Source organism: Vespula vulgaris, chromosome 7, assembly GCF_905475345.1.
Source record: "Vespula vulgaris chromosome 7, iyVesVulg1.1, whole genome shotgun sequence".
Taxonomy (NCBI): Eukaryota; Metazoa; Arthropoda; class Insecta; order Hymenoptera; family Vespidae; genus Vespula; species Vespula vulgaris.
Window position 1 is genome coordinate 6,661,716 of NC_066592.1, and position 14,295 is coordinate 6,676,010.

General features: G+C 33.8%; 1 protein-coding gene across 8 annotated transcripts in view; it reads left to right on the top strand.

The window, feature by feature from the left end:
* Positions 1 to 14,295, top strand: part of LOC127065368 (cAMP-specific 3',5'-cyclic phosphodiesterase) — a 179,516-nt gene that overhangs the window by 62,527 nt on the left and 102,694 nt on the right. For 4 of the 8 annotated variants that reach the window (XM_050997584.1, XM_050997587.1, XM_050997588.1 and 1 more), the window contains exon 2: positions 8,407 to 9,977. The exons of 2 other annotated variants lie outside the window; for them this stretch is intronic. In XM_050997584.1, the coding sequence (XP_050853541.1) occupies positions 8,875 to 9,977 (1,103 nt within the window). In that variant the 5' untranslated portion in view covers positions 8,407 to 8,874. Of the gene's footprint in view, positions 1 to 8,405; positions 9,978 to 14,295 lie in introns of those variants that run through there. 2 more of the 8 variants (XM_050997589.1, XM_050997586.1) reach the window with 2 other exon arrangements.

Here is a 14,295-nt window from a genome sequence, read left to right on the forward strand (position 1 = left end):
TCTTAGATACATCTATATTTGGAGGATAGCTATGTATAGTCTCGTAAGACGTTTTAAAACTTTTTCGATGCGAGATAAACGATCGTGAAAACTCTTTCATAATGGTCGAACTCGGTGAACTTTCTTTTAAATTTCCTCCTACGTAACGAGCTATATAGGTTTCAACGGATCGATAAAAGTCGCGTTTGTTATCGACTTCTCCTGAGACATCGTGTTTGGAGATGGGCCAATCTTCCTTTCGATCGAACGAAAATCTCGTTCTTGGTATCTTTTGAACTTGTCTATCTAGACGTTTTACCACAAGAGAGAATATATATATATATATACACATAGATATATATGTAGTTCATTGCACTTCTATTCTATTCGTCATTGATAATAAATAGGATAACGAACGTACATATGTACGTACGTATGTATTATCAAAGAATGAAATTACTTCGGAATGACCGACAAAAGCGACGGGAGACGATGTAATAAATGTCTTGACTTTGAAAAAGCAAAACAAACTTTAAGCCTACGCGAAGAAGTTGTTTCAGCTGCACGTTAAAAGCACTCTTATTCGTGAAGCAAAAGCTTTTCTCGCGGTCTCTACTGAACGACAGCACGAACGAACGAAATTCAACGCGTGCTATTTTTTCATTTTCCTTTTCTTTCTTTTTTTTTCTTCGTCCTTTTTCTTGTATCTTTACATTTTCTCTTATTTTCTTTCTCTTGCTCTCTTTCCTTTTCTTTCTTCTTCTTCTTCTTCTTCTTTTTTCTTTTTTAAAATAAAAAAGCACGTAGAAATGAAATATACATGCACGTGATCCCTTTCGATAAGCTCGAAACTCCACTCCAAACGTTAGCAATTTCATTCGAATTCACGAAGCGTTTAATTAACGTGTCTCGACTTTTTTCGTTGAAATTTTGTCGATCGTTAACCACGTCTCCTACTTCCTCTTGCAACCTTCCCTTAGAGATCGGCATGTGCCGTTCAATTTCCATAAAAGACATTGTTCCCAGAGGGTTACGAATACCGAAGTGTTCCGTGCGCTTATGCCATTCTAATGTAATCCCTTTCGAGCTTGTTCATTGGATGCAAATACTATCTTAGTTTGACCATAATCTCGTAATTGAAATTTCAATAAGGTGGCTAACCGAGTATTTGTACGAAACCGTAACATCGATTTGTTCCGATAATATCGTAAGAGAATGATATGTTCTTAAAAACTTTTCTCCTTCTCTCTTTTTATTATAAAAAAATGTTCTACTTGAGAAAGATAAATAGAGAGAGAGAGAGGGAGAGAGAGAAGAAGAAAATAAAAAGATGTATAGTTAAAGGGAATCACATAATGGACGTATATAAACACGTTGCAATAGCGCATTACTTTATCGAAGCAAACGTTAGAAACAACAAAGTGATAATTAAGCGTTTGCCGGCGTCTAACAACGGAGTCGACGACGTATCGTTTAATTTTACGCGAAGCCTCGATAGTAATCGATGCTATAACAACGTTACACAACGTCGTAGATTGGTAGTTGAATGTCTCTTATAAACTGTTAGTGGATGCCACGTGAAATATGTCAGAATCGGACATAGTGCCGCCCCTTTCATTTTCCACCTTACTACGGCAAGCTTAATTTTATTTACAACGATGCTTCACGATCGATCCATTGGCATTCCTACTAAGTGTTACTTAATAGACATCTTTTAGAGTGCACGATTTTACTAAAGAGCAGGTCATTTGTGTGAGTGCTTTTTCGTTAAATAAATAAGTAAATAAATAAACTATGGAAATGAAATTACTTTGTAACGATAACATCGTACGTGATCGGGAGGATGAGAGGGTTGGATATGGGAACAGAAAACAAAAAAAATTAAAAAAATAGAGAAAGAATGAACGAAAAGAAAAAAGACAAGAAAAAAGAAAAGAAAACAAAATATTTGCAATGTATATATTCGCTGTAACATCAAAATCTATTCCTTTTTTTGTAATACTATATTTCATCGAAAATGTGTTGCTTGCATAACATAGTTTTCAAACGATATTCGTACTTACTTTTCCATGAGACAGAGAGAAAGAGAGAATATTTCTCCGTTTTATGGAAAATCATATCCTTTATAAATCCCTGTGTACGTATTGGAATATAAAGATATCCATTTCGCATTACGTACGCTCGCAATTAACGCGTATTTTTGTAGTTAATTATTGCATGCGAGGGCATTTGGTTGAACGAGATTTCGTCCGTTTTTATTAGCGCTAAACGATAAAGGGATAGGAATGGTACATTATCAACGACATTGCATTATTGTTGACCGTATATTTAATTATGTATATCTATTTTAACATTTACCTCGTAGATACTCGCATATGTTTGATATTAATTTAATATCATTTCCGTTGGTATATTCCAACGTAATTCGACGAGTCGAGCATCAAAACTATATATATATACATTTGTTTATTTGATGTTAATTGACATTGTCACACAGTCATCGTCATTGTCATTTACATCGAGAGATCGATATCAGAATAGAAAGCTTTTACATCGGCCTAGTATTTTTTTTTTTTTCTACGAACCTACCCTTGGTTCTAACAGATAGCTCGATTCTACGCTCATCGAGATAGTTCGAGATAATCTCGGGATAGGTTTGACTGTCGATGTAACGTCCATTTTTCTTCTATTTTTTTTCTTTCTTTTCCTTTTTTTTTTTTACCACGATAGATAGACGAAATGCTCTCTCTCTTTCTCTTTCTCTTTCTCGTAGAGTCTCCCAAAAGTGATTTCTCTAAAGGAGCTGTAACTCGTTCGACAAATGGCACGCTCGTTATCTCGTTTCATTATGCAATCTTCAAATGTCAGCTTCGGTCTCACAAAACGACTAAAAAAGAAGAGAAAAAAAAAAGAAAAAAAAGAATAGAGATGAAATGATATCGGCTGTTGTAATTACATCGATGTTATTATTATACTGTAGCTCGAAGAGATCATTAAACGTAGTCTCTGATTAAAGTCGGTAAATTGCTGAAGTAGCGAATGCTTCTTTTCGTTTCACGTCCACGACATTCGTGGATTTACGATTTAATTCGTGAGATTTAACAGATTTCGCTGTTTTGAATGAAATTCTTCGTGTGCCGTAGAAATCGTTGAAAAAAAAAAAGAAGTAGAAAATGAAAATGAAAATGAAAAATAGCCCTCTTATGAGCTAAATGTATAAAAAAAAAAAAAAGGAAAGAAGAAGGGAAAATAAAAACGAAAAAAAGAACAAGAGGCACTCGTCATCTTTTTTACTCCACTTTTTATACGCGATAGCAGAAGTAACAACGCCAATAGCAACTTCGTTGTCTCGTTAACGTTCATTAAAATTCTCAGTACGTCCGTCTACGTTTAGACAGTATTTTTCATTAAAAACATCGAAACTCCTTTTGTTTAGAATATTCTACGGGATAATCGATGTATGAAGCACGTCTTTTTTTTGTTGTTGTTGAAAAATTTTTTTTTCTCTCTTTCCCTTCTTCTCATTCGTTTGCCTTATTTTCTCTGCACATATATTGAAATCGACTCATGACATACTTTGTTTTAGACTTCAAGGATAAATAGGAATGATTACTAACCTTCTTTTCTAAGTATCGTAGAATATGGAATATCGTTCGAACGCGATAACATTCATTTCTTTTTATTTATTTATTTGTTTATTTGTTTTTCTTTTACTTACTGAAATCTTATATCCATCGAATATTTACGGCATTATTGCAACATTGGGAAAATGAAAGACATTCGTTTTGTAAAATTACCACGATAATCATTTACCATGAATAACGACGTGCTTATAAAAGCATTCATTTCACCCGGAGAAGGGAGTCATCTTCATGGTTATGATACGTATGTCTCTTAATAAAGTACTTTATGGAGGAATATTACTACGTCAGTATTTTATCACGAAATTAATAACTTACTCATATTTTCTATAGTTCCTTGTAGAGGATTTTACGTATAGAGTATACTACTATTGGGATTATATAAAATTATTATATGATATATATATTTGGAAATTATAAACTAAGAATAAAAATTCAAAGAAATCCTTATGGGTTGAAGGAAGATAGAAGAATGAGTAGATAAAGAATGTCGATAGAAATTTGTAAAGTTTAGACATAGGAATGTAATCCAAAGACAGATCGTTTTGACATTAGCTAGGGTAATTGTTAAGGGTTAATTGATTCGAGTCCGTGAAGCGACGGGATCGTTTGACCTAGAACTTTAGCAATCTAGGTAAACCAGAGAGTAGATAGACAAGCTGCTGGTGTTCCGGTGGAATCGATGAAGCCATTAAATTATCTGGCATCCATTTAAACCGGAAGCAACGAACCCGAGAGAATCCTTCTATCGATAAGGTACGACCTCGCCATTTCGATCCTTTTCTTCGTGATTTCGGTATATTAGATACATAGACGAATATATATATATATATACATATATACATACATATTCATTTATTTATCTGTGTATGTATGTATCTACGTTTTCACATAACTTTATACGTAATTTATCTAAGTATGTAGTACGTATTAACTGTCTTTATCGTGTCGCACGTGTCCTTCCACTCAGGTGAACTCGATGAATCGTTCTCGTCGTCGTTGACCTCGGAGTCGATCGACCCTTATTCGCGAACTCTCTACTTACCTATCTACCTACCTACCTATCTACCTATCTATCTACCTACCTACCGACCTACCTACCTACCTACCTACATACCTACCTACATACCTATCTACGACAACTACTTATTCGTCTTAGTCGTTTTAACAAAGAAATCAGGGTAACGCGTCCCTGGATATTTAGGGTGTTTATCCTTAACACGAAATTCACTGAATACCCTTGTTTTATAACATTCGATAATCCGTCAACGTTTTAGATAAATATTTCAAATATTTGTAAAAGGGACAATCGCGTTTCCATAGACATAGCTAGCTATCTTTTATATTGAATATTTGATTTTAGGATGCGATTGCGTACGTTCCACTTGGATGACTCCGTTCGAACGAAAATACAATGTTAAATTGGCAAAGTGAAATAAAAGATAAATTAGCGTCAGGAGCTTTTGCCAAAGCCTTAAAGTAGTTAAATCGGTAAAGGTCGTGGTCGATTCACGTCGACTTAGAGAAATTATTTGGCAAATTTTCTTGGCAAACTGGTATGGTCAGTTCTCTTGAAAAAAAAAAATAAAATAAAAAAATAAAATAAAATAAAAAAGAAAAAGTAAGAAAGAAAAATGTGAGCCTCTCGTTAATTTAAGAAATTATACGTATAGTAATTCTATACGTACGTATATTTCTGTGATAATATCACTTGCCAGCAATACAAAATAATATACGCTCGTGTTGTTTTGTTCGATGTCCTTACAATTTCTATGATGATCTAGATTCGATGTCGATCTAATCTTTACCAACTGTTTTTTTTCTTTTTATTTTTTTTTGTTTTTCTTTTTCTTTTTACACGAACGAGAACTATCGCGATTTAATTCCACGCTTTCCACAAATATGCTCGTTATGAAAGAAATCGAAGCGATATTAGTATAATACGGCTCAACTTTACTAACTCTATACTTATAACTTGAAAGGATACTTAATAGGAAAGTACTTCTCACAGGGCATAAATTTAAAGGGTATGTTGACTTTTTAAAAGGCATCTTGTTAAATCGATTAAACGGGCTTTTCGCATCATGCTGAATCATGTTCACGTTGAATGTGAAGAAGAACCTAGTTTCTGATCTATTCTTTCTTTTCCTCTTTTTTTCTTTCTTTCTTTTTTAAAGAAAAAGACTGAAGAAATTTAAAAACGAATGAATGTAGTCCTTCAAAGAGTCACGACATATAATTTTTCTTTCTTTTCTTTTTTCAAAACGTTAAAAAAAATTATACTTGTTATTTGACAGAATATTGAAAGAATTGAAAAGTAACGTGATCGTAATTACGTTTTACAAAATTTAATTTAAAAAATTAAATTGTTTCGCATATCTATATTAAATAACGCATTAAAGTCACATTAAAGTCGCATTAAATAGTAATTTATTGTTATTTCGTATATGCATTTAAAAATAAAATAGTATATGCATTTAAGGATTAAATCATAGAATTGTATATTTATGCCGCTCGTCGTACGATCCCATTTATTTTCGAATCGATACTGACATTTATTTTGAGTACGAGGTATAATAACACGTATGTACATATGTATGTATGTATGTATGTATGTATATATATTTTTGAACTTGCAAAATAGTTTAAGTACGTTCTAACGAAAAATGATATATGTGTGTATATAAAGAAAAAAAGAAAAGATTGTAAATAAATACGTGTATGATCACGATGTAAACAAGAGTAAGTCGTAGTATATACAAAATATAATGAAATTGAAAATACGTATTCCTTTGGGATATCGAAAACAATCACAGTCAGTCGTCTAGCAGCTGTCGTTGAAGCAGGTAGTCTCAATCGAACAAATTCTTCTCTCGAACGATTTACATTTCTTCAAATTCGTTTCGAAAGATTTTACAGAAGCGATATCACTTTAAACTCTTTTAGATTTCAGATTCAATTGAATAGAAGAAGAAGAAGAAGAAGAAGAAAGTTACATTACTTTTATAAATAATATTACATTAAAGTTACGTTTCATCGAGTTTTACTATATATTATCGAAAATTCTCGTGAGATCTTGATTCGAATGAAAAATTTCATTTATTCTTGACACTCCGACTGTGTTAAGAGTTAACGTAGTGTAGTTGTGTCGCCATCAAAGTAGATTCACATAAGTTCGTAGAAGTGTCTCTTAGGAGCCATCCGTTCGTGTGGACGTTCAGTTTTTCTTAACTTTTTTTTTTTTTCACGAACTTGTCTGCTTTAAAACTTTCTTTTCTTTTTTTGTTTTATTTCTTTTATATCTTTTGGTTTGTAGAAATAAAATAGAAAAAGAATAAAATTATGTTGTATGTGTGAGACCATAAAACGTAGGAGGCCGTTTTGTCTTTTTCTCTGTCTCTCTCTCACTCTCTCTCTCTCTCTCACTCTCTCTCCTTTCGTTCTCATTGTTTTCATTGTTTCACGCGCTACCATTGTTACGAACGAACCCATTCGAATCTCACGTGAAAGAGATAACGTACATGAATCGTGGAATTACACGCTTGAATTATTACGTTCAATCGTTGAACTCGATTATATTTCATTCATACGCCTTTCTCTTGATTTATTTTTCAATCAGTTCGAAATTCGTGTTCTACGATGCTACGTGTGTGATTTTGATGGAGGGTAGAAGGGGGAGAGGAAGCGAAGGTAAATAAAGAAGAAAACAAAAATTATTACAAGGCATTGTCGTAGATACGAACGCTGTCAAAATCAGCTGTAACGAATAACAATGTAAACGTAAACAATTTATTAAGCCATTAAGTTCAATTCTATCGAATTTTAGCGATTTTCTTCCGTAAGAAGATATTTCTTTTTCTTATTTTAGGGATAATAATTGACTCGTTACGTAATAGCTGCGAGAATTTGAACGAAGGTAGGCTTGAAAATGCGTAGAACGTTATTCTATCAGAATAGATTGAACTGTTGATAGACATGAACGATTAAAGTCGTTTTATGGGAGGAAGAAGTATCAGGATTGCCGTGTAACTTCGTAGAGTATTTTAAAAAGAGCTTCGTGTCAGTCACGCGATAACGTGATTCGAGGATACCGAGAGATATTTGAGTTCGCCTTGAAACCGGAAACGAAAAGTCTATTTATTTCAGATGCGTGCGAAGGATAGGGACGATAGCGATAATTAAGGAAGGAAATAAAAAAGGTGATTAAGAAGAGGACCTCAAGCTTTTTTCTTATCTTGCGAATGAAAAACACGCGAGAAAATAGTATTTTCTTTTTTTTTATTTTTCTTTTCTTTTCTTTTTCTTTTTCTTTCATTTGCGAACAAAGAAGAGGATCGTAATGTATATCGGATATTTTTTTTAAACGTCTCGATCTCTCGAATATTCGACTCTATAGATCGCTGATAGATTTATTTTAATGCTTAATTAACGCGTGTACGATTAGAAATCTAAATTTTTAATTAGAAATTATTCCTTCTTGGAAAGAGTTTATACGTTAATTCGACGTTTGTTTGCCTTAGCTAATTCTTCATTATGAACAAGTTTACAGCTAAGAATCGCTAACCAAACAGAAAACGTTGAGTTTCAATGGATTACTTTTGTTTGATTCAAACTATAAAGTTTCTTAGAGAACAACATTCACCCCCCAAAAGATACCATGCAAAGTTAACCGTATAATAGATTGCGAAGTAATTATACAAAGGCCGATACGTTCCTGTGATTCCAAGTGCTTCGACTCGTTGTTCGTATTCTTGAAACAGTCTGGTAAAGTATCCTTGACTTTCAGCTTCGTCATCGTCGTTGTCGTCGTGTCGTCTCGATCGAGGATTTCGCAAGATGCGCTTTACAAAAAAACGGAAAGAGCAGTTCTGAATGATCGAGAAAGTGTGAAAATCGAAAAAGAGGAAACCAAATCCGATGAGTCTTCCGCGCAAAAAAAGAATCATCTAAATCGTCCGATGATAAATGATTTTAATCGAAGAGATCAAAGCGAATGAAAGGAATTGATTGCCACGATGATTTTCTGACGAAAATCTGAGATCCTCTTCAACCCTTTCAAATCTTTTTAAACCCGATTCTCTCTCATTGGCCTGAATCATTAACGTGTCATATTGATCCGAACGATAGAGGATTTTCAAGAATTATTTTTGTGAATTAAGAGAGAGAGAGAGAGAGAGAGAGGGAGAGAGAGAGAAACAAAAACAAGAACAAAAACAAAGAGAAAGAAAGAAATAGAAAGAAAAATCTTATCGAGATGGAAGAGGATGACACGGAGGACATGCCGGTGACCTTGACCAATAAGTTAGTAAAGAAAAAAATAATATCAACGACGAGAAAGATAATAAATGCGCAGGAATATACGTCGGCTAGAACATTTTCCGGTGGTCAGATAACTATTCGTAGGCAAGACTCGGCCGATGAATCGGACACGATGGAATACGCTTCCGAGAACGAGGTCGAGAATATACCTAAGGACGAGGAGTGTTCCGAGCCACTTGTGATCGATGAGAAAGGGAATAGGATATCCGGAATAGACAGACACTCGGTGGATATTCCTGAGGAAGCCGAGTCACTTTTGATGGGTCGTCAAAAGACGAGTCATCATTTTTCATCGACGACGATTTGTGTTAACGAGGAGGACATGACGCATAACACTAGTAGTAGATACTCCGGCTCGAGGCTGGGCCTTTTCATGAGCAAACGAAGTCCACAATCCAGTTCGAGTCAAGAGGATTACGAGCCTGAAGTGAAAAGTTTGTCTAGATTGCAAAGACAGCATCACCATCTGCAACAACCACAACAACAACAACAACAACAACATCTTTTAACAGCCGGTAGTAGTAGTAGTGGCCAAGTAACAGCAAGATCAATGGAAAGCTTACGTTCCTCGAAAAACTTTCTCAGTGCCGACGATCGTTACAGCGACGAACGAAAGTCCTTAGAGTCTTTGTCCTCCTCATCGGAAACTCATCTGACAACTTCGAAAAGTCACTATCGCAGTTTCTTGACATCGTCGAGCAAGGACGTGCGTAGGATCGTCACTCAGGTCGAATCTAAGAGCAGCGAAAATCTTCATCGCGAGGAAAGCTTGAACGCTGAGGTCCGTCGTGGTCTTTTCGCGAATACCGGCCTCGAAAGAAAATTACCTCAACATTTAAGCCTTCCACCGCCGTCTAACGTCTTCTCGTTGACAAGTCCGGGTGGCAGCGATCGAAAGATCACTATACTTAGTCCTCATTCGCCTATAAACTCAACGGAATTTCAATTCTCTACGCAGACTTTGAAGAGCAGGAGGAAGAAGGCCATCGTCTTGCCTAGGTTGGTGTTGCCTCGAAGCGAATCCGAAGTCTTTTTAGAGTGAGTAGTCGATTGTCGATGACTTTTAGCCTCCCTGGTCGTTGCCCCGTTGGCCATGTGTCCTCGTCGAAGCGATTTGTAAGTTCACTGGGTCTAACTCTTAGCTTTGTTTTTTTTTTGTTTTTATATATATATATTATATCGTATATCTACGAAAGTAGACACGGCACATTGCTTCTCGAGTCTTTGGTTCTTAGCACGCTGATTTAAAAGAAAACTTCGATCGATTGCTTTTCACGTAATAATATGTCGTAGCTTTTTAACTCGTTGAAATCATTCGAATCGATCGTTCTTATAACTCGTCAAATAATGCATGCGCTTTGTCATTAGCTTTTATAATATGTAATATATTAAATAATATATATATAATGTGATATAGTTGAGGATTTATCCAGATAAACTGATCGTCTTAATCTTTCTGTGATATTGTGATTTGCTTCAGTTTTATACATATAGTCTTTCTAAAAAGAATACATTATGATCTAATATCCGTATTACGGATAATAGAATCGGTGAACAGCAGCTTCGTATAGACGATGGTATCATGTTGTCCTGTATATTTACTACCATGATTGAGAGAGACAGAGAGAAAGTTTATTGTTATTTTCTATAATGGAAAGAGAATTATAGAGAGACAGAGAGAGAGAGAGAGAGGTATATTTACTCGTAATGGCTATTACTAAGCATGCATGTAACAGGAACTGTAACCACATTGCCTTAGGCAACATCTGTTCTAATACTATTGTCCAAAGAAATGTTGCTCATTTGCTTGGCTATTGTTTAGAATTAATTTCATTTCAATTTATATGGTACCCATAAGCGAATATTTCGAATTTTTCTCGTACTATTAGATTATTCGCGAAAAAGCTTTTTCCTCGATGGAAAAAAAAAAGAATAATCCCCCCGAGGATTTATTAATTTCGTCTTTTATTTTCTTTTTCTTTCTTTCTTTTTTCTTTTTTTTTGCGATAGGCTAAAACCAAATTGAATTTTTTCACGTCGAACTAGTTTCGATGTCGAGGAACGAGTAAAATATATAAAGACACGTTTTAACATTGCAATAAAAGATCGATCCAATTTCGATCTCGTTCATTGTTCATCGAACTGTAATTTTTCGTTCTGCGTTCCGATTGTATTTGATTTGTTTAAAATCCACTCTTGTCGTTTATCGCGAAAAAGTCTAAAGTTTCGTCGAATCACTCGGAGAAACACAATTCGATTTTCGATCGGTTAATTTTTTCGAGAATGATTCGTGTGATTTCAGGTTTCATTTCGAACTCAATGGCCTGATCAGTTTAATCCAGTTTTTTTTCTTTTTTATTTTCTTTTTTTTTGACTTCTTTTTCCGCTTGTTAAATATCACTCGCATATAGAGGAAGCTATGCGTATTTTATTCGACAAAGGGAATATTCAATTTCGACTGACTTTTCAAATCGGAGAACGACACTTTTTTCTCTTTTTATTTTATTCTTTTTTTTTCTTTTTTTATTCTTTCTTTCTTTCTTGCTTCTCACGAATTCATGATTTACTAGAAAAGGGAAAAGATTAACGCTAATTAACTTGGAATTTCGCAATTGTTCCCAGGTCTTGCTAGGATATAGTTACATATAGTTACATCACATGCATATATATATATATATATATATATATATATATATATATACATACATACGTATATGTTTGATATTAATTAAAAGTTTCTTTTGTGAATGTCCCATTCAAGTACAATATGAAATCTTATTTAATTTATGTTCCATTTTTATAATCTTTCGACCAACGATGATGAAATAACTATAATACATACATACATACATACTTACATATATATATACACGTATATATATATATATATGTTTTGTCTTTTATTCTTAAATTAATAAAATATTTCCTGTAATGAAACGACGTCGCACGAAATTTTGTGATTGTATAAGCGAGAGAATTAACTTACAATGGTAATGGTAAAGAACGGAGAAAGGTTATAATAAAAATCAACGTGATCGAGAAAGAATGGTAGAAAGGATAGAGAAAAGATGTTGAGCAAAAAGCTTTCTTCTCTCTTGAGTATACATCTTTCCTTCTTCATCTCTCTATCTTTATCGATATCTCTCTCCATCTCTTTCATTCACTTTACTAAGATATATTTCTCGGGTCATAAAAGTGTTGCAACGAAGGAAAACAGAAGAAATGATTTTAAAAGGAAGTACTTCAATGATGAACGTATGCCTATCCTAAGTTTATGTCTACGACAATATATACATACGTACATACATACATACATACATACATACATACATACATACATATGTACGTACATACATATATATTTATTTTCTACGTTCTTTAAAGTAAACTTTCAACTCGTTTCAAGTGCAGCTTTTATTTTTATTACTTTTATTTCTTCTTCTTGTTCCTCTACTTTTTTCCTTCGTCTTAATTTTCTCGAAGTATATAATGAAAATAGATTCTCCTAAATTCTCCTAAATTCGAGGACTCGTACACGCGTTAATTCCACCATCTATATTTCACTATCCTGAAACTCGGCATCTTTAAATGGCATTATACTCGCATGCTCGTAATTATATCCAAATGTAATCTTTAACACCAAAGTCAGTTTAATAATTAACGTTTTAAATATCCTTCACGTACTTACGTGTTTGCTTCGCGTGGCCGGAAGCCATAGCGAGTACGTTGTTTCTCCTTTTCGCCTTGACCTACATTACGATTTTCGATCTTGTCTGTTTAAATTCGAAATCACGGAAAATGATCTGGAATGATGATCATTATGTACATGCAAAATTAATCTTTCGTTATCGAAGGTATTCGATATTCGAGCGGATATATTTTTCTATAAAGAGTCATCTTCAAAATTAAACAACAAAAATTAAAAAAAAAAAAGAAAATTAAAAAAATAAAGAACATAATTACAAAAAAAAAAGAAAGAAAAGGAATCTCTCATCTCCGCGAGAAATCGCGCTTAAATATATATTCTCTCGTAAAATAAATTGCCGTAATAAGTTTTTCTCGCATTAAATCATTTTATAAATGTCTTCTTTATGATACGATTCATTCTCTACGTATAATCCGAATGTGTGTGTATCTGTGTGTGTTTTTAAGTATGATGGTGTGTAAGAGAATGGAAAACGTGTCGGCTTGATTTTTCCAACCGCTTCGTTAGCCGTATTTCGAATCGAGCCCGTTCTGACGTCATTGTTAAAGCGCCGTTTCGCGTATTCACACATGCGAACGTAAACGCGCATGCGCTTATACTTTTAATCTCGTTTATAGTGATTTAATGATTTAATCCTTTGAGTGATGAATTTTTACGGTCAACTGCGTTTAACTTTCCAGAGAGTTTTAAAAGTTTTAGTTACCTTTATAAATAACTGAAAAGTTATATTAGGTAGATTAAAAATTTAAATAATTAAGATACCATTATCTTTTGCCGGTGTCAAATTTTCGAACGTTTTATAACATGCTGCCTAAATTACGACATTTCGAAACCCTTCCGAATATTTTGTAATGTCTATTGTTAATATATCATATCTGTCTGTGTGTGTGTGTAGTAAGAACGATGAGACATTCGTTCATTATTTGACCCTTTTTGATCAAAGGCTTCTATTAGTTTCCCTTTCGCTTTGTAAAGTTTCTCATCCTTTGATATGTTTCGCGACGAAAGCGTTATTCATATCGAAGAAATATCTTACTCTCCGTCTATTCCTTCTTCTCTCGTTCCTTCTTTTAATTCATCAAAACGTGTAATTGAGCGTTCATATTTAAAAACTTTATCATTCCCAATTTGAAATCGTACTATATATATATATATATATATATATATATATATATATATATATATATATATAAATTTTTAATATACCGATGACGTTATTGCTTTCGTTCAGTACGTCGATTGAGCTTACGTCATATTTATTTCGAATCGTACGGTTTTTATATTTTTGCAATTTTTATAAACGAACAATTATTTTTGTGTCACGTGTAATACAAGTTAGAAGTAGCGATTAATGTTTCTTCTCTCATTCCTTCTCCGTCTGTTTTTTTTTCTTTTTCTTTTTAATCTATCTCATCGAAACGATAAAATGAAATCTCTTTTTCGTGAAGCATTAGCTCTTAGCCAATCTTGAAGTTTGATCGATCGCTCGTCATGTTCGCGGTTAATTTCGTAAATCGGAACACGAAAGCTGTAGGAAGGTTAGAATTATTCGCAAAGTTCCTTCCATGGTTCTAGCTTAACGAGTAGATGTATAATATTTAATCGAAGGATTAACAAGCGTTAACATGCTATCCTTCGATTACGTACTTT